The 22,923-nt window shown below is 54.8% G+C and overlaps 1 protein-coding gene across 6 annotated transcripts in view; it reads left to right on the forward strand.

Annotated features, from left to right (window-relative positions):
- FLT4 (fms related receptor tyrosine kinase 4) overlaps positions 1-20,892 on the forward strand; it is a 40,901-nt gene extending 20,009 nt beyond the window's left edge. Inside the window, exons 11-30 of one of the 6 annotated variants that reach the window (XM_043910658.1) lie at positions 1,008-1,137; positions 2,229-2,337; positions 3,332-3,694; positions 3,970-4,116; positions 4,215-4,346; positions 4,498-4,604; positions 4,882-5,017; positions 5,491-5,595; positions 6,167-6,280; positions 6,446-6,534; positions 6,655-6,805; positions 7,369-7,463; positions 7,831-7,953; positions 9,186-9,297; positions 10,423-10,522; positions 10,881-10,986; positions 11,580-11,731; positions 12,751-12,871; positions 13,895-13,980; positions 18,955-20,892. In XM_043910658.1, the coding sequence (XP_043766593.1) occupies positions 1,008-1,137; positions 2,229-2,337; positions 3,332-3,694; positions 3,970-4,116; positions 4,215-4,346; positions 4,498-4,604; positions 4,882-5,017; positions 5,491-5,595; positions 6,167-6,280; positions 6,446-6,534; positions 6,655-6,805; positions 7,369-7,463; positions 7,831-7,953; positions 9,186-9,297; positions 10,423-10,522; positions 10,881-10,986; positions 11,580-11,731; positions 12,751-12,871; positions 13,895-13,980; positions 18,955-19,150 (2,674 nt within the window). In that variant the 3' untranslated portion in view covers positions 19,151-20,892. The remainder of the gene's footprint in view (positions 1-1,007; positions 1,138-2,228; positions 2,338-3,331; positions 3,695-3,969; positions 4,117-4,214; positions 4,347-4,497; positions 4,605-4,881; positions 5,018-5,490; positions 5,596-6,166; positions 6,281-6,445; positions 6,535-6,654; positions 6,806-7,368; positions 7,464-7,830; positions 7,954-9,185; positions 9,298-10,422; positions 10,523-10,880; positions 10,987-11,579; positions 11,732-12,750; positions 12,872-13,894; positions 13,981-18,954) is intronic. The other 5 variants (XM_043910661.1, XM_043910660.1, XM_043910662.1 and 2 more) reach the window with 5 other exon arrangements.
- The last annotated feature ends 2,031 nt before the right edge of the window (positions 20,893-22,923 follow it).

Genomic DNA, 22,923 nt, shown 5'->3' on the forward strand with positions numbered 1-22,923 from the left:
GGCACATGACTTTCCTAATGTCATGGCAGTAAGCAGCAGAGCTTGCCCAACTGCTGGGCCACACTGCCCTACCTGGGGGCCAGTAGGACAGACAGTCCAGGAGAACAGAAAACTTGAGCCAGCAAGGGCCAGGAATGGAGGGCGCCAAGCTGGTCAGTGGTCTAGAAGGCACTAGAGAGACAGTGAATGGTGCTGAGCAGGGGAGGGGCTAGTCACATGTGCCATTTAGCAAGAGATCCTGAGACAGGGGACAGGATCACGGGCTGGGGAACCAAGGGAGACGAGGCAGCCATACAAGGCAGAGAGACTGTGGCCCTTGGCATGGTCAGTTAGGGAGGTTCACTAGGGGTGGCCAGCCCACAACATTCGAGGTTCATAAGAGATTCTTCCGAATAACTGTGAGGCTGCAGATCACTGGCACCTCCAAATATGCTTCCAGCTGATGCTCTACTGTTATGCTCTGCATGATTACAGAGCCCTAGAGCCAGTTCTGCCTCCCTGAAGGCAGACAAGAGCCTCCCTTGAGCCCCCTTAGACCCCCATCCCAGCCGAGACCAAAGGTGCTGGGATGCACAGCCGTCCCAGGGAGGGGCTGCAGCTGTAGAAGAGGGACGGAAGGAGAGGGTTTCCTGTGGCAGGAGTTAACAGGAGTGACTCTTCTGCCCCAGGAGATCTAGGTGGATTTTGCAGGAAGGGACACATGTGGGTAGCAGCAGGGGGCACAGCAGACCAGAGGATTGGCACAGAGTCACAGGCGTGTGGTGCTCTGCGGGCACAGATCCTGGTCTACTGGGTAAGGCTGTGTCTGGCAGCCCATGCAGGATGGGTTACTGAGCCCTGAACAGTGTGCCAGAAACAAAGCCCCTGCCGTCCTCCTTGCTTTGGGGGGCCAACCTGCCCCACCATGAGATGAGATGACCCTGTGCATGAGAAAAGCTCGACCCTACCCTTAGTGTAGTCCCTCTCTGCCTGAATCCCTAGCTGCCCTTGTCCCTCCTTGTCTTTAACAGCCGGCGGCGGCAGCAGCGAGACCGAATGCCGCAGTGCCAGGACTGGAGGGAGGTGACCACACAGGATGCTGTGAACCCCATTGAGAGCCTGGACACCTGGACAGAGTTTGTAGAGGGCAAAAATAAGGTATGGACCAGCCAGGCCACTGAGTGGCTGGGCGAGAAGAAGAGAGGTGAGGTCCTTTCTTCAGAAGGAGAGAGATGGGGTCCTCTCCTAGCCTTCTAGGTCTCCACTGGACTTGCAGAGCTCTTGCAATAGCAGCTGAGAGTCAGTGACCTTTCTACAATGTCTCTGGACATCAGCTTCCCTGCCTGCAATAGACTGCAGAGGCCAGACCTGCCGCTGCTTCCCAGAGAGGGAAGCTGAGATTTCATGGCTATGGGCCCATATGAAGGGCTGGGAGAGTTGGGGCTGGGGATGCTCCATCCTCCCCAAAGACGGCTGGCCCAGGCTGGGGGCAATCCCTCGAAGAGGCCTAGCAGGGGAAGGACTGAACAAAGGCACCCACTTCCTACAGTCACTTCCTGTTTTCCTACACACCTCCAGAGCCTCTTCCTGTTCCAGGCTGGCCAGGAAGTGCCCGGCTTGAGGCTGGGGGTGGGCTCTCGGGCTGGTAGGCAGAGCCTATGGCCCTCTCTCTTCCTCTGCTTCCAAGCTTCCCACTCCCCCAGCCCAGAGTCCTTCTGGAGCCCTGGAGCCCATTTTCTTCCCTTGCCACGACCCAGAGCGCTGAGAGGTGCTATAGGCAGCCCTGAAGGGTTTGTCGGCGCATCACAGGGCCTCACACAGTGACTCCTTGGACCACAGGCTGACACTTGATATGACCAGAGCATGCATCCTAACTCTGGCTTGGACCAACCCAGCCCCTGTCACCTCCTCAGCATGGCAGCAGCCTGAGCCCATCTGTAGCCAGAGGGCTCCCTGGTCCGGCCTAACAGTGCCTTCTGACACCAGTCACAGCTGATGCCAGCTGTCCATCATGCTGTCCCTTGAGTTTTCAGGGGAGCCACCTCTTGCTGCTGCCCAAGGACCTCATCACCTTCTCCTTGCCTCACCAGTCCTGGTACTGTCTCTGAGCTTTGGTCATCTCCAGCCCAGAGCCTCAGTTTCCCCCATTATTCTGGTGGGCACAGCAACTTCCATGCAGAAAGAGGAGGTGAGGGTAGGGGAACTTAGGCAGGAAATGGATCCTTATGCCTGACATGTATCCTGTCCAGACGGTGAGCAAGCTGGTGATCCAGGAGGCCAATGTGTCCGCCATGTACAAGTGTGTGGTCTTCAACAAAGTGGGTCAGGATGAGCGGCTCATCTACTTCTACGTGACCAGTGAGTGACTTGGGCAGGCCTGGATGGAGGTCAGGAACCAGGTGGGCACAGGAGGAGACCAGGCCTGGGAGAAGATAATATGCCTGGGTTGGGGCCGCACTGAGTTTCTTGTGACCTTGAGGTGCCAGGAGAGATACCCAGGGCCCACTGGGCCTCTGGGTCTTGGCAGGAGGGATAGACTTGGAGGTTATAGGCATATGAACTGGAATGAGGCAGCACCATCTGCCCCTAGACCAGGAGGTGCCTCCCTGGGGTGCCCTCTTGTTCCCCACAGCTGCACCTTCCTCCACTTCCCTCCTCCCCCTTCCTGAACCATGGATCCTGCACAGCAGCTGGTTCTTATGTGCATTTGGCCCTGGGAGGAAGGTCTGTGGTTGCTTCAGATTTTTCAAACCTGTTAATGACCTCAGGAATGCTAAGACGACCACGGAAGGACAGTCAGTGGGCCCAGAGGTTTAAATGTAGGCACCTAGAAGAGAGGTGGAGCCAAAGAAAACAGTCTGCAGGAGAGCGGAGCCCATAGTGGCTGACAGTGAACAGCCAGAGGGACAAAAGGAAATCGGGGGCCATTGCCAAATGCTAATGAAGCCAGATTGTTTCAGAAAGAGGACAGGGCTGGGAGTGTGCTCAGCAGTGAGGGAGAATGGGCGTTCGGGCCCCTGCTGAGCTGCTAGCAAGAAACTCATTGGTGTCACGGGCTCCTGGGAGAGGTGGGGGCAGTATCCAGCTGGGCTTGTTCAGGAAAAACTAGACGGGGGCACGGCAGGAGGAGCCCCTGGTGGAATTGACTTGAGAGAGTTGGTCTCTTGTCAGGGAGAGGGACAAGAGGGCTCCAGAGTGTGTCCCTGGCCCAGGTACAGGTGATGTACACCCTTATTTGAGAGTTGAGTGAGTTCGAAGGTCAATGAGAAAGAGAGAGGGAGTCCCTGAGCAGGTGGGTAGGTGCGCCAGCACCTCACGATGTCACAGTGAGTGGTTCCTCCTCCTTCCCCAGCCATCCCCGACGGCTTCAGCATAGAGTCAGAGCCATCAGAAGAGCCCCTGGAGGGCCAGGCCGTGCGCCTGAGCTGCCGGGCTGACAACTACACATACGAGCATTTGCACTGGTACCGCCTCAACCTGTCCACGCTGCACGACGCGCAGGGGAACCCGCTGCTGCTTGACTGCAAGAACGTGCACCTGTTCGCCACGCCGCTGGCCGCCAGCCTGGAGGAGGTGATGCCCGGCGAGCGCCACGCCACGCTCACCCTCACCATCCCCAGGGTGGCACCAGAACATGAAGGCGACTACGTGTGTGAGGTCCAGGACCGGCGCAGCCATGACAAGCACTGCCATAAGAAGTACCTGTCTGTGCAGGGTGAGGCAAGCCGGGCCGGAAGGGCCAGGCGGGGCAGTGCGCTCCAAGGAGCCTTTATCCCCAGCCCGGCACGTGCCAGGGCAGTCCATTCACAAGCCCGAGCCCGCAAGAGCATCCCCCTCTCCTTGCCCTCCGGGGCTTGCACAGCCCTGCCCACCCCAAGCTCAAACCCTGACCCTTCAGCTTGGAGAGCTCCTAGCATGGGAGGGCCCTTTCCTGGAGCGCCCTCCTGCTTTCTGCAGCTCCACTCAGCTCTCTCTCGACCCCGCCTCCAGCCCTAGAAGCCCCACGGCTCACACAGAACCTAAGCGACCTCCTGGTGAATGTGAGTGATTCCTTGGAGATGCGGTGCCCAGTGGCTGGGGTGCACGTACCCAGCATCGTGTGGTACAAAGATGAGAGGCTGCTGGAAGAAGAGTCTGGTAGGGGGATGGATATGGGTGGAGGGCGGCGTCCGGAAGCTCTCTAGGCCAAAGCCCCAGACCTACTTGAACTCAAACGTCCACCGCCCTCGCTGCAGGAATCGACCTGGCGGACTCGAACCAGAGGCTGAGCATCCAGCGCGTGCGCGAGGAGGACGCGGGCCACTATCTGTGCAGTGTGTGCAACGCCAAGGGCTGCGTCAACTCCTCTGCCAGCGTGGCTGTGGAAGGTCCCACCTCCCCCGCGCACCCCCCCCCAGCCCGCCTTCTGCCCACACTCGATGCCAGCTGTGCCCACCAGAAGGGGTGCTGCCCGAAGGGTGTGCCCTCTCCCCCTCACAATATGTGCACAGTTGCCACCCCTGCTTTCTGCCCACTCAGGCTCTGAGGATAAAGGCAGCATGGAGATCGTGATCCTTGTTGGCACCGGGGTCATTGCTGTCTTCTTCTGGGTCCTCCTTCTCCTCATCTTCTGTAACATGAGGAGGGTAAGCACTCCTTGTCCCCAGCTGCTCATGGGCTCTCTCTACCCTGTCCAGCCCTTAAGTTAAGGAATATGGTTCACCCTGGCTCACCTGGAAGCCTTGTATCCTGGGAGGCCCCCCAGACCCCTCCAGGCTGCACTGTTAGAGGACAAGAGGTTGTCCATCTGTCCCCTCCTATGTCGGGAGTCCCTAAGGAGAGGCCATCTGTCCTGGGCACAATTTTACTGAAGCCAGGATGGTATGGCCAAGTCAGTGAGCTGTCCCCATACCCATCCCCCAGCCAACCCATGCAGACATCAAGACTGGCTACTTGTCCATCATCATGGACCCCGGGGAGGTGCCTTTGGAGGAGCAGTGTGAATACTTGTCCTATGACACGAGTCAGTGGGAGTTCCCCCGGGAACGGCTGCACCTCGGTGAGACCTGCTCCCAGCCTGCTTCACCCACCCAGTCCTGCTGGGCAGACGCTGCTTCAGCTGCTCTGGGGTCAGGCAGGCTGGAGCCCTGCAATCCCTCCATTCTCAGAACTCATGCCAGAAAGTCCCACCTGGCCCCCACCTGGCCTGACCTGTCCATCTAGGCACGCATCCCCAGAACTATTATAGGGGCTCTCAATTCCCAGGCCCCCCAAGGTCACTTCCTGCTGCTCTGAGCAGGGTGGGCCTGTCACACCTGCTGGGAGAGGATGCAGGCCTTCCTGTCTGCCTCTCTCCTCCCTCTCTCCCCACCCTGCTCCCCATGCACTTCCTGTTTGGCAGGGGGGCTCCTGACTTTCCTCCCCGTCCTGGGCCTTCCTTCCTGGCCCTCCACAGGGGTTGTCCCTTCTGCCCAGTCCTCTCCACCCACACCCCCATACAGCTCACCTGGAACCAGCTCCCTGCCCCCACAGGGAGAGTCCTCGGCCACGGGGCCTTTGGGAAGGTGGTGGAAGCCTCAGCCTTTGGCATCAACAAGGGCAGCAGCTGTGACACTGTGGCCGTGAAAATGCTGAAAGGTGTGGGGTCAGTGGGTAGAAGGGGTGGCTGAGCTGATGAAGACCAGCAGCTCTGGGTGGGCTGGTGGGTCTGTGGTGCCAGAGGGGAAACAGGTTCAGAACAGATTCTTACCAGAGGTTATACAAGGAATCCATGGCCTGGGGCTCACCTCTGAGTAATACTCACCAGTCCCACCTAAACCTTTTGCCTCAGAGAGGGAGGTGGTATTTGCTGCGCCCCCACCAGCAAGAGCGCTGGTCAGGCCTAAGCTCAGCTGAAAGTGAAAGTGCTAGTCGCTTAGTTGTGTCCGACTCTTTGCCACTCCATGGACTGTAGCCCACCAGGCTCCTCTGTCCATGGAATTCTCCAGGCAAGAATACTGGAGTGGGTTGCCATTTCCTCCTCCAGGGGATCTTCCAGACACGGGGATCAAACCTGGGATTCATGTGTCTCCTGCATTGCAGGGGAATTCTTTACTGTCTGAGCCACCAGAGAAGCCCAAGCTAGTGGCCCGGGAAAAGGGATATTCAGGGCCTGGGTCAGGGGCCAGGTGGGCCCGGTTACCAAGCAAAGCCCCCATGTTGCTTTCAGAGGGCGCCACAGCCAGCGAGCATCGCGCCCTGATGTCGGAGCTCAAAATCCTAATCCACATTGGTAACCACCTGAACGTGGTCAACCTCCTAGGGGCTTGCACCAAGCCCAATGGTAAAGAACTCAGTCGCCCTTCGGGGAGGGTGAAGCCCCAAGGTGCCCTTATCTTTGCGGGTGTGGAGGGCCAGCTGGGCCGGGAGTGGGCGGGACACGGGAGGGCTTTGGGGCGGGCGTGGCTGTGCTGCTTGCCCTCCAGTGCACCCTCCTGCCCTGCCCCAGGCCCTCTCATGGTGATCGTGGAGTTTTGCAAGTACGGCAATCTCTCCAACTTCTTGCGCACCAAGCGGGAGGCCTTCAATCCCCGCGCGGTAGGTGTGCGCCCCACCGAGGGCCAGGCCTCTGCTGGTGAGCCGGGCGGGGAGGGCGGAAAGTGCCTTTGCAGTAGACGGCGAGCCTCCTCCAGCCCCGGCCTGCTTTGTGCATCGCAGGAGAAGTCTGCTGAGCAGCGAAGGCACTTCTGCTCCATGGTGGAGGGCGCCAAGGCTGACCAGAGGAGGCCAGGGAACAGCGACATGGCCCTCCTCACAAGGCTCCTAACGGGCAAGGGCGGGGCGGGGCGGGCCGCTCCAGTCCAAGAAGGTAAGAGTCTGGCATCCCCTTGCCCAAAATGGCTGGCATGCTCCAGGACCCTGGGATAAGCCAACCTGGGGCCCTGCTGGAGGGACTTAACATGGGAGCGGATGAAATGCACTCTGCCTTAAAAAGAGAGGCCACCTCAGGAAGCAAAGCCCCCATGTTCCCGCCAGAGGGTGCCATTGCGCCCTGATGGTAGGAGCTCAAAATCCTAATCCATACGCTTAACTACCTGCACTCCTGGGGGCGTGAGACTTCTGATGTTTGATTTGGTCGTCTCTAGATGAATAAGAGTTTGCCCTGCAAACATGGTGGGGAGCGGTCCAGGCAGAAGTAGCAGAGGCAGAGGTCTAGTGTGGCAACAGTACTCACTGCTCTGGGAGTAGTTAGTGGGTACCACAGAGAGAAGGGAAGCTGAGCGGCAGGAGAGGGGACCAGCAGGCTTGTTAAGCCTGGCCAGGAGGGATGCAGCCAGGTTCAGTGAGCACGGAAGTGCTCCCTTTGGGGCTGGGTGGGAAGTGGGAGCCACGGCTGAGGCCCTTCCTAGCCAGCTTCACTTCTTTGTGCAGCCAAGGACCTGTGGCTGAGCCCGCTGACCATGGAAGACCTTGTCTGCTACAGCTTCCAGGTGGCCCGAGGCATGGAGTTCCTGGCCTCTCGAAAGGTGACGGCCCCAGCAGTCTCTGCAGAGGGGAGAAAGGCCAAAACTCACCCACTTACCCCACAGTGAAGCTGTAGTCAAGGCACATCTCTCCCACTTTGCAGAGCTGTAGATTGAGTCCAAAGGGTAGAACCAAACTCCCAAGATTTTCCGCCAGTCAGAGGCAGAGCTGGCTATAAAACCAGTCTGTCCTACTGCACAGCCTTCTCCGCTGCCCGCACAGTGCTACCAGCTCTCTCCATAGCAAGTTCTGGGGCACGCAGAAATCTATCCTCGAGAGAGCAGGACTCACGCAGGGTATCCTGGAGCTCTAGGTGTGGGTGTGGCCACAGGGGCCTGATCGCCTCACTGCTCCTCTTCGCTCCCCTAGTGTATCCACAGAGACCTGGCTGCTCGAAACATCTTGCTGTCAGAAAGTGACGTGGTGAAGATCTGTGACTTTGGCCTGGCCCGGGACATCTACAAAGACCCTGACTACGTGCGCAAGGGCAGTGTGAGTACAGGCCATGGGGGGTGGGGGACTCACCGCCACCCGCCTGGAAGGTCTGAGGACCTACAGGGATCCTGGAGACTCTGCTGAGGCACCTGGAGCAGGTGTGTGGAGACAGGAGCTGACAAACAAGGGCCCTGGTGCTCCAAATGGACCTTGTGTCTGGCCTTTTTGGTCCATTAGGGGGGCGCTGACTCCACACACCTGCTCAGTAGGGGCTGGCCATGCAGAGCTAGATCCTACATGACGTCCATCCTCGAGGGAGACACACCTAGTGTAGCATGGTTACAGGAAAATACGTGGGTGCTAGGTGCAACTTGTGTCTCATTGGTGGTGCCCAGAGGTAGCCAGGCAGGCATCTGAGCATCTGAATTTGTTTAGGGTTTTGCCCCAGGGGAGGAAGGAAGAGGCTTAGAGGGAGGTTGACAGGCAAATTGGGTCCAGGTTCTGAGAAGGAAATGGCAACCCACTCCTATATTCTTGCTTGGGAAATTCCATGGACGGAGGAGCCTGGTGGGCTACAGTCCATGGGGTTGCAAGAGTCGGACACGACTGAGCAACTAAACCACAGACAGCAATGAGAGGCCCACCGTGCAGGGCTTTGTCCTTTATTCTAACTCTCAGGTATGTGGGGACTGTGGAGGTAACAGCCAGCTGTCCAGAAACTCCCTCCACAAGCTATCACAAGAGAGGGGTGGGGGTGCTAGGGTGGAGGCAGAGGCAAGTCAGGAAGGCCCGTGGTCCTCAAGGCTCCCAGGTCAAAGCCATAGGAGGGAAGTCACATTAGGAGCCGCCAGAGGAGGGGTCAGGAGTGATGCCAGGCTTCTAGTGTGGGGACCAAATGAATGGATAGAGGCGGAGCTGGTGAGGGTGTGCAGGGACACAGCATCCCTCAATATACTGGGCCAGGGGGTCTGCAGCTGGAGACAGGCTACAGGTTTTCTCTGGGAGAGCACAGGGGAAGAGAGGGACCCGGATGTCTACCCAGAATAGTAGCAGGGAAGAAGCCTTCAGAGAAGTCACCAGGCACCTGTGGAATGGAGTGGGGGCAGTCAGCAGGGACAGAGCCAACTGCAGGAGCCATCTGAATACACACAGGGTGGACCTGACCAAAGAGCCTTTCTTGTGTTGTGACTCCAGAGTCCTGGGGAGAGGAGGGGCAGGGGAGGGATGCCCCTGGGTTTGGCCTCTCTCTGTTCTTCCCTTCCCCACTGGGACACACGTCCATCCTGCAGGCCCGGCTGCCCCTGAAGTGGATGGCCCCCGAGAGCATCTTCGACAAGGTGTACACCACGCAGAGTGACGTGTGGTCCTTTGGGGTCCTGCTGTGGGAGATTTTCTCCCTGGGTGAGTACAGGCAGGGGGCAGGGCAGGGCAGGCTCAGCGGAGGTGCACACCTGGGCCGAGCAATCCCGCTCATTCTGAGACAGGTGCTTGGGGGGCCCCCTGGGCTCCCCCTTCACGTCCAGCCTGTGCCCAGGGCAGAACCCTGTGTTCACCCAGCAGCTCCTGGGCTCATCACTGTCACAGAGGGGAAGGCTGTAGGAGTCCCCCAGACCCCTCCCTCCCTGGCTGAGCCCCTTGCTCACAAGCTGTTGGGGACACTGATCCTGCCTTTGCGGGGCCGGGGAACATCTGGAAGGAGACCAGCGGCTCCCTAAATGACCACAGTTGCTCAAGCCTCACATAGTAAACCGGGCCCTGCTGGATCCAAGATGAGGGGCCCCAACCAGGGTGGGGGTGAGGCAGGAAACAAGTAGAGTGAAAACGCTGAATGGCAGCCGTGATCAACACTGTTAGTGAAGATAGAAGCGCATGGGGAGCACAGGGAGGACAGCGCTGGGTGTGAGCTGGACGGGCCAGGAGGGGCAGGCTTACGACAGCGGGCGGGCTGCAGGCAAGAGGGCCTGCAGAACAGCAGTCCAGGGCATGGGGTTGGTCAGGGCTGTGATCTTTGTGCTGGGGAGCTGAGCAGGGTGTAAGCAGTCAGCACTGGGAGATGCTGCAAAAGCCCTCTGGGATGAGGGCCTGGAATTTAAGTCTACTGGGAGCCATGCAGGGTTTGAGGGAGGGACTCTTGTCTTAACAGGGCCTTCCCACTACGGTGTGGCTTGCAGGAGCTAGGTCCCTTTTGCTGGTAGAGCCACAGGACGTAAGGAAGACCTGGGGAAGGCTTCTCTGAAGAGGGGTCATTGTGACAGGGCAGCTCAACTGGCTCAGCAAAGTACCACTGGCCCTGATGGTCCCAGGATGGGGAGTGTTTCCGCCAGTGCGCCTGGGAGAGCTCTGATGCTCATGGCAGCTCTCACAAGCGGGTGCCACCGTCCTCTTAACCTAATGAAGAACTCATCCGAGGGGAGGGGGCAGCAGGGTGAACTCCCTGCCCTAAGGGGCCGGGGCAGAGGCGGTTCAGACCTGAGTGGAACAGCGGGAGCCTGCTCCGCACCCACCCCCATCCTGTTCTACCATCAGGGGCCTCCCCATACCCTGGGGTGCAGATCAATGAGGAGTTCTGCCAGCGGCTGAAAGAGGGCACCCGGATGAGGGCCCCAGAGCTAGCCACTCCTGCCATGTGAGTCTCTCGGGAAGCCGTGAGGCACTGAGGGGCCATAGCGGTGGGTGGGCACCAGGAAAAGGTAAGGGGGGTTGTGCGCAGGCTTGGGAAAGGGGGCATGCCAGCAGCGAGGGGGGGGGGGCCTCAGGCACAGGAGCCGGGCTGTAGGCCTGCAGACACTATCTCTCACTCCACCACGGGGCCGCTGCCGACAGCTCTCCTTCCTGCAGGTAGGGGGGACGGCCTGGCCTAAGCCCGGGGGAGGGAGGCAGGCAGAGCAGGCGTGAGGGATCGGCAGGAGGCAGGAGACTTGGGTCTGCTGGGGTCGGGTGCGGGGTGTGCTCAGACAGCCGTCCAACATCCAGTGTACCCACAGACGCCGCATCATGCTGAGCTGCTGGGCGGGAGACCCCAAAGAGAGGCCTGCATTTTCAGATCTGGTGGAGATCCTGGGGAACCTGCTTCAGGGCAGGGCCCAGCAGGTGAGGTCCTGACTCTCCCTGTCCTGCTGCAGCAACCTCTGGCCTCCAAGCCAGGGGCCATCACATGGATGGTCAGAGCCCAACTTTCCCATGAAGAGGCCCAGGCAGGTCCTCAGGGAGCCAGCAAGGAGCCCCACTTCCTGGCAGAACAGTGATATGTTCTACCTCACGCTTTGCCCCTCTGCCCCCTGCACCCACCTCTGACTTGTATCTCCCTCCCCTAGCTCAGGACTGGCTCAGGGCAGCCCTGAGACCTGGAGGAGGAAGCAGGGAGCTGCCTGCCGCCCCAGCCTCAGGGACTTGAAGATGGGCGCTTGGGGGCCAGTGCTGCCCCAAGGTGAGGGTGGGAAGTACTGATGTTCGAGGCTGTGGGACAGCCAGGCTCTGGAACGAGGATGCTGTTATGCCTGCCTCCTCCTTAGAAGGGGCACCTGGAAGGGCTGTGGGGAGAACCTGCCCAGCTCCCTTAGTCCTTGGAGCCCTTGAGAACAGCACTTGAAGGATCAGGAACTCTAGAAGTCCTGAGTGCAGGAGTAGGGGCGAAGTGGGGCCTAAGAGCCTCTGACCCTGGCTTTTTGTGCCATTCCTGCCAGGAAGATGAGGACTGCATGGCTCCTCGCGGTTCTCAGAGCTCGGAGGAAGGCAGCTTCTCGCAGGCATCCACCACGGCCATGCACATCACAGAGACGGATGCTGACACAGAGGACAGCCCGCTGAGCCTGCATCAGCACAGCCTGGCCGCCAGGTCAGCCCCATTCTTCAGATCCAAGCATCCCCCGGGCAGGGGAAAGCAGTTTGGACATATAAGTTTTATCCTCATCAGTCATCAAGGAAAAGTGAAGGACAAGGACTTAAGAGGCCATTGTATATCAATTCGAAGAGCTAAGTGACAGCATTGCTGATGCCCTGGCGGGTGTGGTCAGTCTTGAGGTCCTTCCAAGCCCATGTGGCCTTTCAACTTTGCTTTTCTCCATGCCCCCTCTGGCCTCCTCCGCTTGCCCACACTCCTAGCCTCTGAGAGGCCCTCCACCATCAATTTCAAGGGAGCGCCCCTCTCAGGCACAATGCCCTGGCCAGCTCCACCCTGTCGGGAAAGAACATGGAGCAAGGGAAAGAGGGGCGAGTTCCCGGGACCCTGAGAGTGGGGCTGGCCACTCACTAACCTTGTTCAGGATTTAGAATGGAGCCTAACTCTCCAGAGTTTGGGGTCAGAGGCCAGTGAATATTTACCTTCCAAGAAGGTCATGCATCCACATTCGCATTGGTGTTGCTGAGAAAAGAGCTCAGGACTCTCCACGCCATCCTCCCCAGCAGAGAACAAGGTCGAGCGTGGGCTACAGGAACACCCAGCTGGTTTTTGCCGGGCTCCTTCCACCAGCCCCGCCCCAGGCCCTCGGATGTGCACACACCCGTACACACAGGTCAGACAGGGGCGCGTGACATCACTGCTGCCTGCCCTGCACAGGGCAGCCCGTCCTGGAGGGAAGTCCTCCCCAGTCTCTCTCCAGCTCCACGTCACACCCAGGCCATGTGCCCTCTGCTGCTCGCTTCCCGCATCCTCCCCAGCAGTGGCCTCAGGGAGGTTCACTCCTCTCGCCTGGGAGCAGAGGCAAGACTCAGGTGCCTGGGGAGCCGTCTAGACCAGCCCCTGTGCTCAGCCCCAGGCCTTCCCAAGAGGAGAGGGGTACAGAAGGAAAGGTGCAGAGAACTTTCAGGAAGGGTGCTGGACTGCACTTCTCAGCACTTGCTGTTTCCTCCCCACAGATATTATAACTGTGTGTCCTTTCCGGGATGCCTTGCCAGAGGGACTCAAACCCAGGGTTTCTCCAGGATGAAAACGTTTGAGGAATTTCCCATGACCCCAACTACCTACAAGGCCATAGTGGTAAGTGGAGTGAGTGGGCTTGTGCCCTCACCCCAGGTCACGGCCCCTGGACTCTTCCCACAGGGAGCTAGATGTAAGGAAGCCCTGAGGCTTGTGGCAGAAACCAGCTCAGCACGAGGAGCCCAGTGCCCCATGTCTCTGCCTCTTTAACTCACCCAGGGTCGCCCCTCCCCAGCACCCCAGCCTCTCTCTCCCTGCAAGGTAGAAACCCAGTGGAAAGACAGCTCCTCCTTCTAGACGGTTCTCCTGGGATCAACCCGAGTCAGGGCCCCCCTTGGGTGGCCCCCGGGCCCCGTGACCAGAGAGGAGATGGTGTCACCAGGCAAGAAGTCTAGGGTAAGAGGCATGGGAAGACCACTCGTGTTCTCACATGGCAGTCAAGCAGAGTAGACCTCTTACAGCTCAGTGAGGCTGGAGGCAATCTGACCGTTTTGTAAAAGCCCAGCCTTCCAGCATCCATCCAGATGGGGCTGGTGAGTGAGGACAGGCCCGGGGGAAGCCGGGTACACGGGTGGCGGTGGGTGCCCTGAACCAGCGCCATGCAGACCCGCACTCCCATCCCCAGGGTCAGACAAAGATGCAGGGGGAGGGCTCCCCATCCTTGGCGAGAGTGTGGTTCAGTCCCCCTCCACAGAAATCAAGACCACTCCAAGTCACGCTGATTGTGACATAGCCCCACCAAACCTTGGACGCATCTGAGGATCCTTTTCCTCCACTGTGACCTGTCGGACTCTCTCTAGACTTCCCCTGTTTCTCCCGGTGCTCCTGCTCTGCTGTGTCCTGAGCAGGCGTGTGGCCACCTTCTGCATCTCCCAACAGGGGTGTCTCAGTCTTGCCACCCTCTTGAATCACAGGGCGTGGGCCCGCCAGACGCGGTGTCTCCCTCTGCGGCAGGGGCGTGTGACCCTGACCGACAGCCTCCGGTCTCCCACACACAGGATGAGTGTCCGGGCAGCGGTGGGGCAGGTCTGAGGGGGGCTGCCTACAGCCCACCCGCAACCTCGGCATGGTCTCTCTGCGCAGGACAGCCAGACGGACAGTGGGATGGTGCTGGCCTCCGAGGAGTTTGAGCAGCTGGAGAGCAGGCACAGAGAAGACAGCAGGCTCAGGTAGGGCTTCGGGAGCTGCCTCCTGGCCGGGGCCCAGCGCAGGGAGGCCGGGCCTGAGTGTGCCACGCACTCTCTCCTGAAACTTTTCCTGTCTCCAGATTACCTTTTGTGTGTTCAGGGCAGACCACTCTGGGACTTGAGGGTTTTGTCCACCAGCCTTCCCATAAGCCCCACCCCTCATCACTGTCCTGACCCAGCACCCTGGTGCTGGTCCCCTTTGTCAGATACTAGACAATAACCTCTTTGTGAAACCAAGAAACATCTGCTATGCCCAATGGATGTAGCACCCTTCCCCCGGCCAGGAGAGGCCACAGATCATGTGACCTAGAGCTGGCTGTTGTACTTCTTTGATGAGAATACAGTTACAGAGAAATCTTCCAGTGTGCTTGCATAGGGGGTGAGCTCCATAAACAGTGACCTCCATTTTCCAAGAAGATACCTCCACTCTTTAAAAGTAGATCTGAATATTTAAACTTTTAAGGGTATACATAAAACAGTTAAATGTGTACATATTTTTTTAAACTTTTGATCCATTTTTTCAACTTTATTGGAACACACAGTTCTTTTTTCACACAGCATCTCTTAAAATCCAGTGGAAACTGCACATTAAAGATGAGTCTGCTCAATGGCCTAAGATACTCTGTTGCATATAGAACCATAAATGAAGATTAGTGTCTTTTTGCATGCAGTCTTTTTTAACTTTTTGTTTTGTATTGGGCTGTAGCCGGTTAACAATGTTGTGATAGTTTCAGGTGGACACTGAAGGGGCTCAGCCATACATACACGTGTGTCCATTCCCCTCCAAGCTCCCCTCCCATCCAGGCTGCCACGTAACACTGAGCAAAGTCCCATGTGCTATACAGGACATCCTTGTTGGTTGCCGTTTTAAATATAGCAGTGTGTACCTGTCCATCCCAAACTCCCTAGCTATCCCTTCCACCCATCCTTTCCCTCAGCAACCCGTAAGTTTGTTCTTTAAGTCTGTGAGTCTCTTTCTGTTTTGTATCATATCTTTTTGGATTCCACCCACATGTAAGGGATGTCATATGATCTTTGTCCTTCTCCGTCTGACTCACTTCACTCAGTATGTATGACAATGTCTAGGCCCATCCATGTTGCTCCAAATGGCATTGTTTCATTATTTTTCATGGCTGAGTAATATTCCAATGTATATATGTACCACATCTTTATCCAGTCCTCTGTCAGTGGACACTTAGGTTGCTTCCATGTCTTGGCTATTGTAAACAGTGCTGCATATTGAGATGCATGCATCCTTTCAGATCATGTTTTTCTCTGGATATATGCCCAGGAGTTGGGATTGCAGGGCCATATGGTAGCTCTATTTTTTGTTTTTTAAGGAACCTCCATACTGTTCTCTGTAGTGGCTATATCAATTTACATTCCCACCAACAGTGTAGAAGGGCTCCCTTCTCTCCACACCCTCTCCAATATTTATTGTTTGTGGGTTTTTGGTGATGGCCATTTTGACGAGTATGAAGTGATATCTCACTGTAGTTTTTATTTTCATTTCTCTCATAGTGATATTGAACATCTTTTCATGTGCCCCTTATCCATCTGTACTTCTACTTATTTACTTTAGTAATTGACTTGCTCATAGCTGTTTAAATGATAGAACCTAAAATATTATATTAATATAAAACAGTGCTCTTTTCCGCTTTTTTCAGATCCTTGTGTGACCCCTGTGTCTATCAGGGACCCCTTTTGGGCTCATCTGATGTAGTTTTACTTGTCTTCTGCCTAGGCTGTTTTTGAATCAATGGGTGTTGTCATTGAATAGTTTACCCTAGACCACAGGTGTTAATTTGTATCACAGTAGGATAGTTGAGGTCATTCTTCGCCTTTCCGGTAGGTGTCATTAAGATCTCAGCAACTTAGCCAAATGTCTGTTACCTTCCCAGCAGCCTACAAAGGCATGTTTGCAGCACTGGGAACACCGGAGGTTGTGGGGTTGTATGCCTACAGATAATTGCTGCATCTCTCTCATGCATCTTGGCCTCCTTCTTTGTTTTTATTGATTCTGTCAGGTAATCTCTATGAGTAACCTAGTTTTGAAAAATTAATGCTTTTTATTTATTCAACAAAAATAGTTTCTGGCTAATTTTTCTTTGCCAAACAGTTTTTTTTTTTTATTTCCCCCAAAAGTATTTCAGTAAGAGGATAAGCCAGAGGATGATAACTACTTACATTCCACTCTCCACACATCTTTCTAAAATCAGCTCATGAAACAAGACCTCTCAGAGCCCGTGACTATGATATAAGCAAGGGAGAGACTCCAGTTGTATGTGAGTCGAGAACTCAGCAGCAGAACCAGCAGAGCCATGCCCGCACCCTGGCAGAGGAGAGCAGTCTGGGGACTGCCCCCGGAGAGGGGACCGTCAAGGTCCTTGGGACCATGGCCTCACAGACTGAGGCGATGTCCGAGTGTGAGCACTAGGACAATGGCCTTAGGAAGGCACTGTTTCTGAAAGGACAGTGGGCAGGAGGGGAATGTGCACCTCAGGTGCCTGGCGGTGAAGGAAGAAGAGAGTTGGAGAAGTCTTATAGAAACAAGATTATATGAAGAGTTCAAAAGACAGTCACACTCCCAAGGGTCTCTTCATTACAGAAACTGCACGTCGTGATGGGAGCAACAGAGGACATTATTCTCTTCCCAGGTTCCCTTGGAAACACAGTGTGATGAGCCGCAAAGAGGTGTAGCAGGTCACTTGGCAAATGGAACATTCCCCAAACAGATGTAGAGGTGGGATGGAATGTGCCTTGAAAGCATCTGTCAGGGAGAAGGAAGGAGTTCAGGTCCTCAGTTCTTTCCTATCTTCTGCTCACCACTGGTCAGTACTCACCCTGTGGGAAGTTAACTCATCCTCACTCCAAGGTGGCTCACCCCGTCCTTTCAGTGGCCCTGAGGATGCCATTCCCCATTCCCTGTGACGTGGCAGCTCACCCAGCTCTGCAGGTAGAAGGGAGATCGGAAAGCCCGAGGCTTTCAGCACAATAGCAGCTGGGGAGGTGTCCAGCACTCCCTCTTAAGTGGCTGGCGAGTCCCCACTGGTGAGACACCATGGGACATGAATGGAGCCTTTGGAGAGAGGGATTCAATGTGTTATGGTGTTATAGTACTCCTGAATGAAGAAAGCTACAGAGACGCCCACATTCCTGGCCCTCCTCCCATAGGGTAGTTCAGTTCAGTTCAGTCACTCAGTCGTGTCTGACTCTTTGCAACCCCATGGACTGTAGCACACCAGGCTTCCCTGTCCATCACCAACTCCCAGAGACTGCTCAAACTCATGTCCATCAAGTCAGTGAAGTCATCCAACCACCTTATCTTCTGTCGTCCCCTTCTCTTCCTGCCTTCAATCTTTCCCAGCATCAGGGTCTTTTCCAGTGAGTCAGTTCTTCACATCAGGTGGCCAAAACATTGGTGTTTCAGCTTCAGCATCAGTCCTTCCAATGAATATTCAGGACTGATTTCCTTTAGGATCCACTGGCTTGATCTCCTTGCAGTCCAGATCAAACCCATAGGGTAATCTCAGCCTGAATAAGTGTGAACAGAGAAAAATGAGCACTATCCATACAGAGTTATTATAAGAATAAAAAAGAAAATTAGATTTAAAACTTTTCAGTAGCCATAAACACTCCAAAAATAGCATGGAAAAACTGTGGTACAACACAATGACATAAATTAAATTCATAATGAAATAAGTAGCTGCACATAAATTCAATCATAAATTCAAAAATTCAGAATAAATATAGACAAAGTGTGATAATATCAAATGGGAGCCAACTAAATTTATGGAAGGAATTGAAATAAAAGACAAATCCTCTCAAAAATGAAGAGCAGAGTACCCAAGGGACAATTAAATATGATCAGACTTGCAGTGGAGGGCACATTTGATAGATAGGAAAAGCGGTCAAGAATAAATCAAGAGGTCTAAAGGGTCAGAAGTAATGTGAAAATTTTAGAAGTTAAATAGAAAACTCCCACATATGTACAACTGGTGTCTCTGAAGAAGAAAAATGCCAACAGTGAAACAGAACTAATATTTTTAAATATGTAATTCAAGATAGTGCTCTTAAATGAAAGGAACCAAATCTACATATTAGAAGGGTACCTGGGAAAACTGGTCCAAAAAGAGTAAACTCTGAGACATAACCTAGTTGAACTATCAGATTTTAGAGATAAACATTCAGGTAAAACACCAAGTCACCAAAAAAAAGAGAGAGAGACAGAGATTGAAGTATCAGGCTTTTCAGTAGCACCATGCAAAGCAAAAACAATGAAACAAATTTTCAGAAAGCTCAAAGAAAATGAGTGCTGAGGAGGGAGCATCACTGGGCCATCGGCGAGGCAGGGGGGGACCCAAAGCTGCAGGGCCCTCTGGGCCAGGGGCAGAAGCTTGGACTTTATTCAGAGTGAGTTGTAGGGAGTGAGTTGTATTGAAGGGTGTAACTTGAAGGATCTCTGAAGACTGGCCTATAGGGAGGCATAAGAGGGGGGAAACGATGTGCTGGGGCAGTCCCGAGCGCTCACTGATGCAGCTCACTCTGAAGCAGCGGCGGGGCATGCACGGGGAGGCGTGCATGCCTTTTGGCGTAGGACCGCTGTGTGGGCCGGATGTGGGGGATGAGGGGAAGGGAGGAAGAGAGGATGACACCTGGGTGCTTGAGGCTTTAGAGCAAAGTTGGTGCCATTTACACAGATGAGCAAGACCGGGAGAGAAGCAGGTTTGGGGGGATGGAGTTGGGCTTTCTCCATTGTCCCGCGCCCAGGCATGGGACAAAGAACCGTTCTGCTGTTTGCCAGCAGGCACACTGCTTTGTTTTTCTATTTAAGTCAAATCTGTGTGTTTCCATTGGCCTTGCTTGTTGCTCTAGTTGTTTCTGGTGATTCCGGTCAGACCTCAACACGGTTCCGATCGTTCTTCTTTTCTGACTGATGTCACCTTCCTGTCTCAGCAGCTGTAAAGGACCGGGCAGGAATGTGAACGTGACCACGGCCCACCTCGACCCCCAAGGGAGGCGGCGGCCCGAGCTGGGGCCCCGGGGCCAGGTGTTCTACAACAGCGAGTACGGGGAGCTGGCGGGGCCCCCGGAGGACAGCGCCAGCACCCCAGCCGCCCGAGCGCCCTTCTTCACAGACAGCAGCTACTAAAGCAGCTTCGGACAAGCCACCCTGGACCCTGGGCTCTGACAGTGGGTGGGGGTCACGCCTGGCCAGTGAGCAGAGGGCTAGAGACCCAGGCTGGAAGCTCATCTCATCCAGTTTGGGCCAGGAGACATTTCTTTCTCCTTAGCTAGGAAGAGTAAAACCCAGGCTCCAGCGTTCCCTTCAATTCCATCACCATGCCTGCCCAGGACACCCTGCAGATCCCTGGGGCCCTCCTCCCCTTCAGATGCAGATTCCACTCAGTTCAACATCCACAGGGGCCAGCTCTGGGCTGGGCACTCTCATAGGAAATATCTCTTTGGGTGCCTCATCTCAGCATGGTAGATGGTGTGATCCCTGACTTCTGATGAGAAGTATGAGAATGACATAATAGTCGAGGTTGAACTGTGGGCTCCCAGCCCTGCCCCAAATACTGCCCCTTCCCGTGGGAATGGCTTTCTTCATTTGCCCCTCCAAGGCTCAGAGAAGCTGCCATATTTCCAACTCAAAGCAACAAATGAGAAATTTGAGTGGAGAGGAATGAAGTGTCCTCTCTTGAGCCTGACCAAACAGCTCAGAGTAGCCATCTCTGCAGTTCCAAACCAGTTACAGCAGCCTTCTTCTCCTGAGTGCTGAGAACTATTCAACATTGGTGTTTTTTTTTTTTTTTTAATTAGAATTTCAGAGGCTATTTGAGCTGCTATGAAGAATTTACTTTTAAAAAGTTCAGTCTGAAGGGAACCCAGGACAGGTGTGTCTGAGTCTGGAAAGTTCTTGGCTCTGACACTCAGTCAACTGCTGTCATAAAAGACCCCACTGTGGCTGCCACCTCTTTCTGGAGAAGCCCCCAGCCGTACCTGCCTGGTCCAGAATTGGAAGAGTCATCTGACGGTCTAGAGCTGCCCATTTTAGAACCACCTGGTTCTTCCCTCTGGGGCCTGGATCTGCTACCCAAGGCACCACCCAAGCTGTGAACATCCTTATGAGAGGCAAATACTGTGGGTTCCTTCAAGAAAGGCTTTGGGGCTGGCCCAAAGGACCCCCAGTATTGCAGTATACCAGGAGGCAATCCACAGATGTCCCTACACCCCCATAGAGGCCCCTGTCTCCTGCCCCCTGCTCTGTGCCTGACATCGGCCGTCTGGCAGGTCAAGCCTTTGTCACAGAACAGTGGGGGACCCTCTGGAGGCTGGAGCCATTCCCCCCAGGCACCCCACCTAGTTCGCACTGGCTGGCCACCCACACCCCAGGAGAAAGACCCTCATCCCAGCTAGCACCATGGAGGTTGACACCCTGCTCCCCGGCATGAGACGCCTGCAGGACAGGCAGCCATGCAGCGAGCAGGGGCGTGCCTGGGAGGGACCACCGCCCCCCACCCCCACCCCCACCGTGTTGTATATTGTTCCTTTAAGATTCATTGAATGTAAGTGTGGCTGTAGCCCTAACTGTCCCCAGGTGCCCTCCCCTGGTATCACCTGCTTGTGAGACCTGGGTCTCAGCTTTACCTGGTTGAAGTCCAGGGGGTGTTTCAATCAGAGAAGCATCTCAAGGATTTGCGTGCAGTGGCCCAGGCCCAAGACCCCTCCCGACATGTGTCCCACCTATGCTCCTGTCACATAACTGCACACACAAAGATGTATTGAGAAGAAAACCTCCCCCTACCCCTTGCAGAACATATGCTCCGAAAAGATAAAATATTTAACAAAAGATAATAATAAATTTGATGCCAGTCTTGAGTTAACAGTGAATAGATTCTCAGTTAAATTCCAGATCTCTGTTAAGATTTGGTTCTAGCCTTCCTCCCACCTGATCATCAGCCCTACAAGGCCATTGGACAGGCCTTGCAAAGGAAACAGCAGTAGAGGCAGCTGAGGCCCCCTTTCTCTGCCCAAAAGGCTATTATTGTTCAGTCACTCAGTTGTGTCTGACTCTTGGCCACCCTATGAACTACAGCATGCCAGGCTTCCCTGTCCTTCAGTATCTCCAGAGTTTGCTCAAAATCATGTCCATTGAGTCAGTGATGCCATCCAACCATCTCATCCTGTTACCCAGTTCACCTCTTGCCCTGGATCTTTCCCAGCATCAGGGTCTTTTCCAATGAGTCATTTCTTCACATCAGGTGGCCAAAGTATTGAAACTTCAGCTTCAGCATCAGTCCTTCCAATGAATATTCAGGGATGGTTTTCTTTAGGATGGACTGGTTTGATCTCCTTGCAGTCCAAGGGACTCTCAAGAGTCTTCTTCAACACCACATTTCAAAAGCATCAATTCCTCAGCACTCAGCATTCTTTATGGTCCAACTCTCACATCTATACATGACTGTGGGGGAAACCATAGCTTTGACTATATGGATCTTTGTCGGCAAAATGTTGTCTCTGCTTTTTAATATACTGTCTAGGTTTGTCATAACTATTCTTCCAAGGATCAAGCGTCTTTTAATTTCGTGGCTGAAGTCACTGTCCGCAGTGATTTTGGAGCCCAAGAAGATGAAATCTGACACTGTTTCCACTTTTTCCCCATCTGTTTGCCATGAAGTGATGGGACCAGAAACCATAATCTTTGTTTTTTGAATGTTGAGGTTTTTTTTTTTTTTTCATTTATTTTTATTAGTTGGAGGCTAATTACTTTACAATATTGTAGTGGTTTTTGTCATACATTGACATGAATCGTCAGTTTTTTCACTCTGCTGTGAAGTCCCCAAAAGCCACCAGCAGAAGGCACTGGAAGCACTCAGGGCTCCACTCAGTTGAGAGCTCAGAATGGGCACTCGCCAAATGTTTATGAATAAAGTGACAGCATTTTGTCCTCACCCACTAAAACCCAATGCTACTTCAGGCCCTGAGCTCAGGTGGCCCATGGACTTGAGAACACAGCCCAAGCTCAATCCTTGCAGTCACCTCCCCTAGTCTCACCTGCCCCCTCCAGAAAGAGCCTGTGAACACCTCCATCACACCACAGATGAGGACAGGACACGAGGGGTGAAGAGTGCATGCAGGACGACCTCAGGCATGCCTGAACTCCAAGATCAGGGGGCTCTAAGCTAAGACCCCAACTTCCTTCTCCACCCAGAGAGATGAACTCAGGTCAGGAGTATGTGGCAGGGCCCTCCACAGCCCTGCCCTAGGATGCTTGTATGACTTCACAAGTGGCGTAGTAGTGACTTTAGATCAACGTGTAACACTTGCCTTCTGGACACAGCCTCAGAAGGCATACCAGGAAGGGCTAGACCAGTAGCAATGCTAGAGGCTCAGGAAGGAAAGGGGGCCATGTCCCATGGACGCAGCAGTCAGCCCAGTGGACACCTCAGGAGCTGACAGAGGCCCAGCAAAGATCAGGAGCCAGAAGCCCCGCTGTGACCGGGCTCTGCTCGTTTACCTGTTCAGACTTCTCTCATTCCTCGGGGATGTGCCCACACCCCCAGGGGTGATGCCCACTGTGCCAGTCTTGTTTGCCACGCTCATGGACAGAGGGCCTCCCCACAAAGGCAGCTTTTGGTGGTACTGGGCTTGCTGTTATTCTTACCTCTATAATCATCCTTAATGTGGATACAGAAAAGACTCCCACTGAGTTTGGACATTTTAACTTTATAATGTCATTGGTTGAATTTAGCCACTTTTCCTTCCTCAACCTAGAGGTTAGCCCTCCAGATGCCTGCCTGGCTACCCAGCCCAAAGCATGCCCACATGCGGTGGAAGCCAGTGTCCCAACTGTGCCCAGTTCCAAGCTGGCCTGCCCTTGTGGGCCTCCTTGGTGCCACCGGGGCTGGAAGCTCAGGGCTG

This window comes from Cervus elaphus, chromosome 9 (genome assembly GCF_910594005.1).
Source record: "Cervus elaphus chromosome 9, mCerEla1.1, whole genome shotgun sequence".
Taxonomy (NCBI): Eukaryota; Metazoa; Chordata; class Mammalia; order Artiodactyla; family Cervidae; genus Cervus; species Cervus elaphus.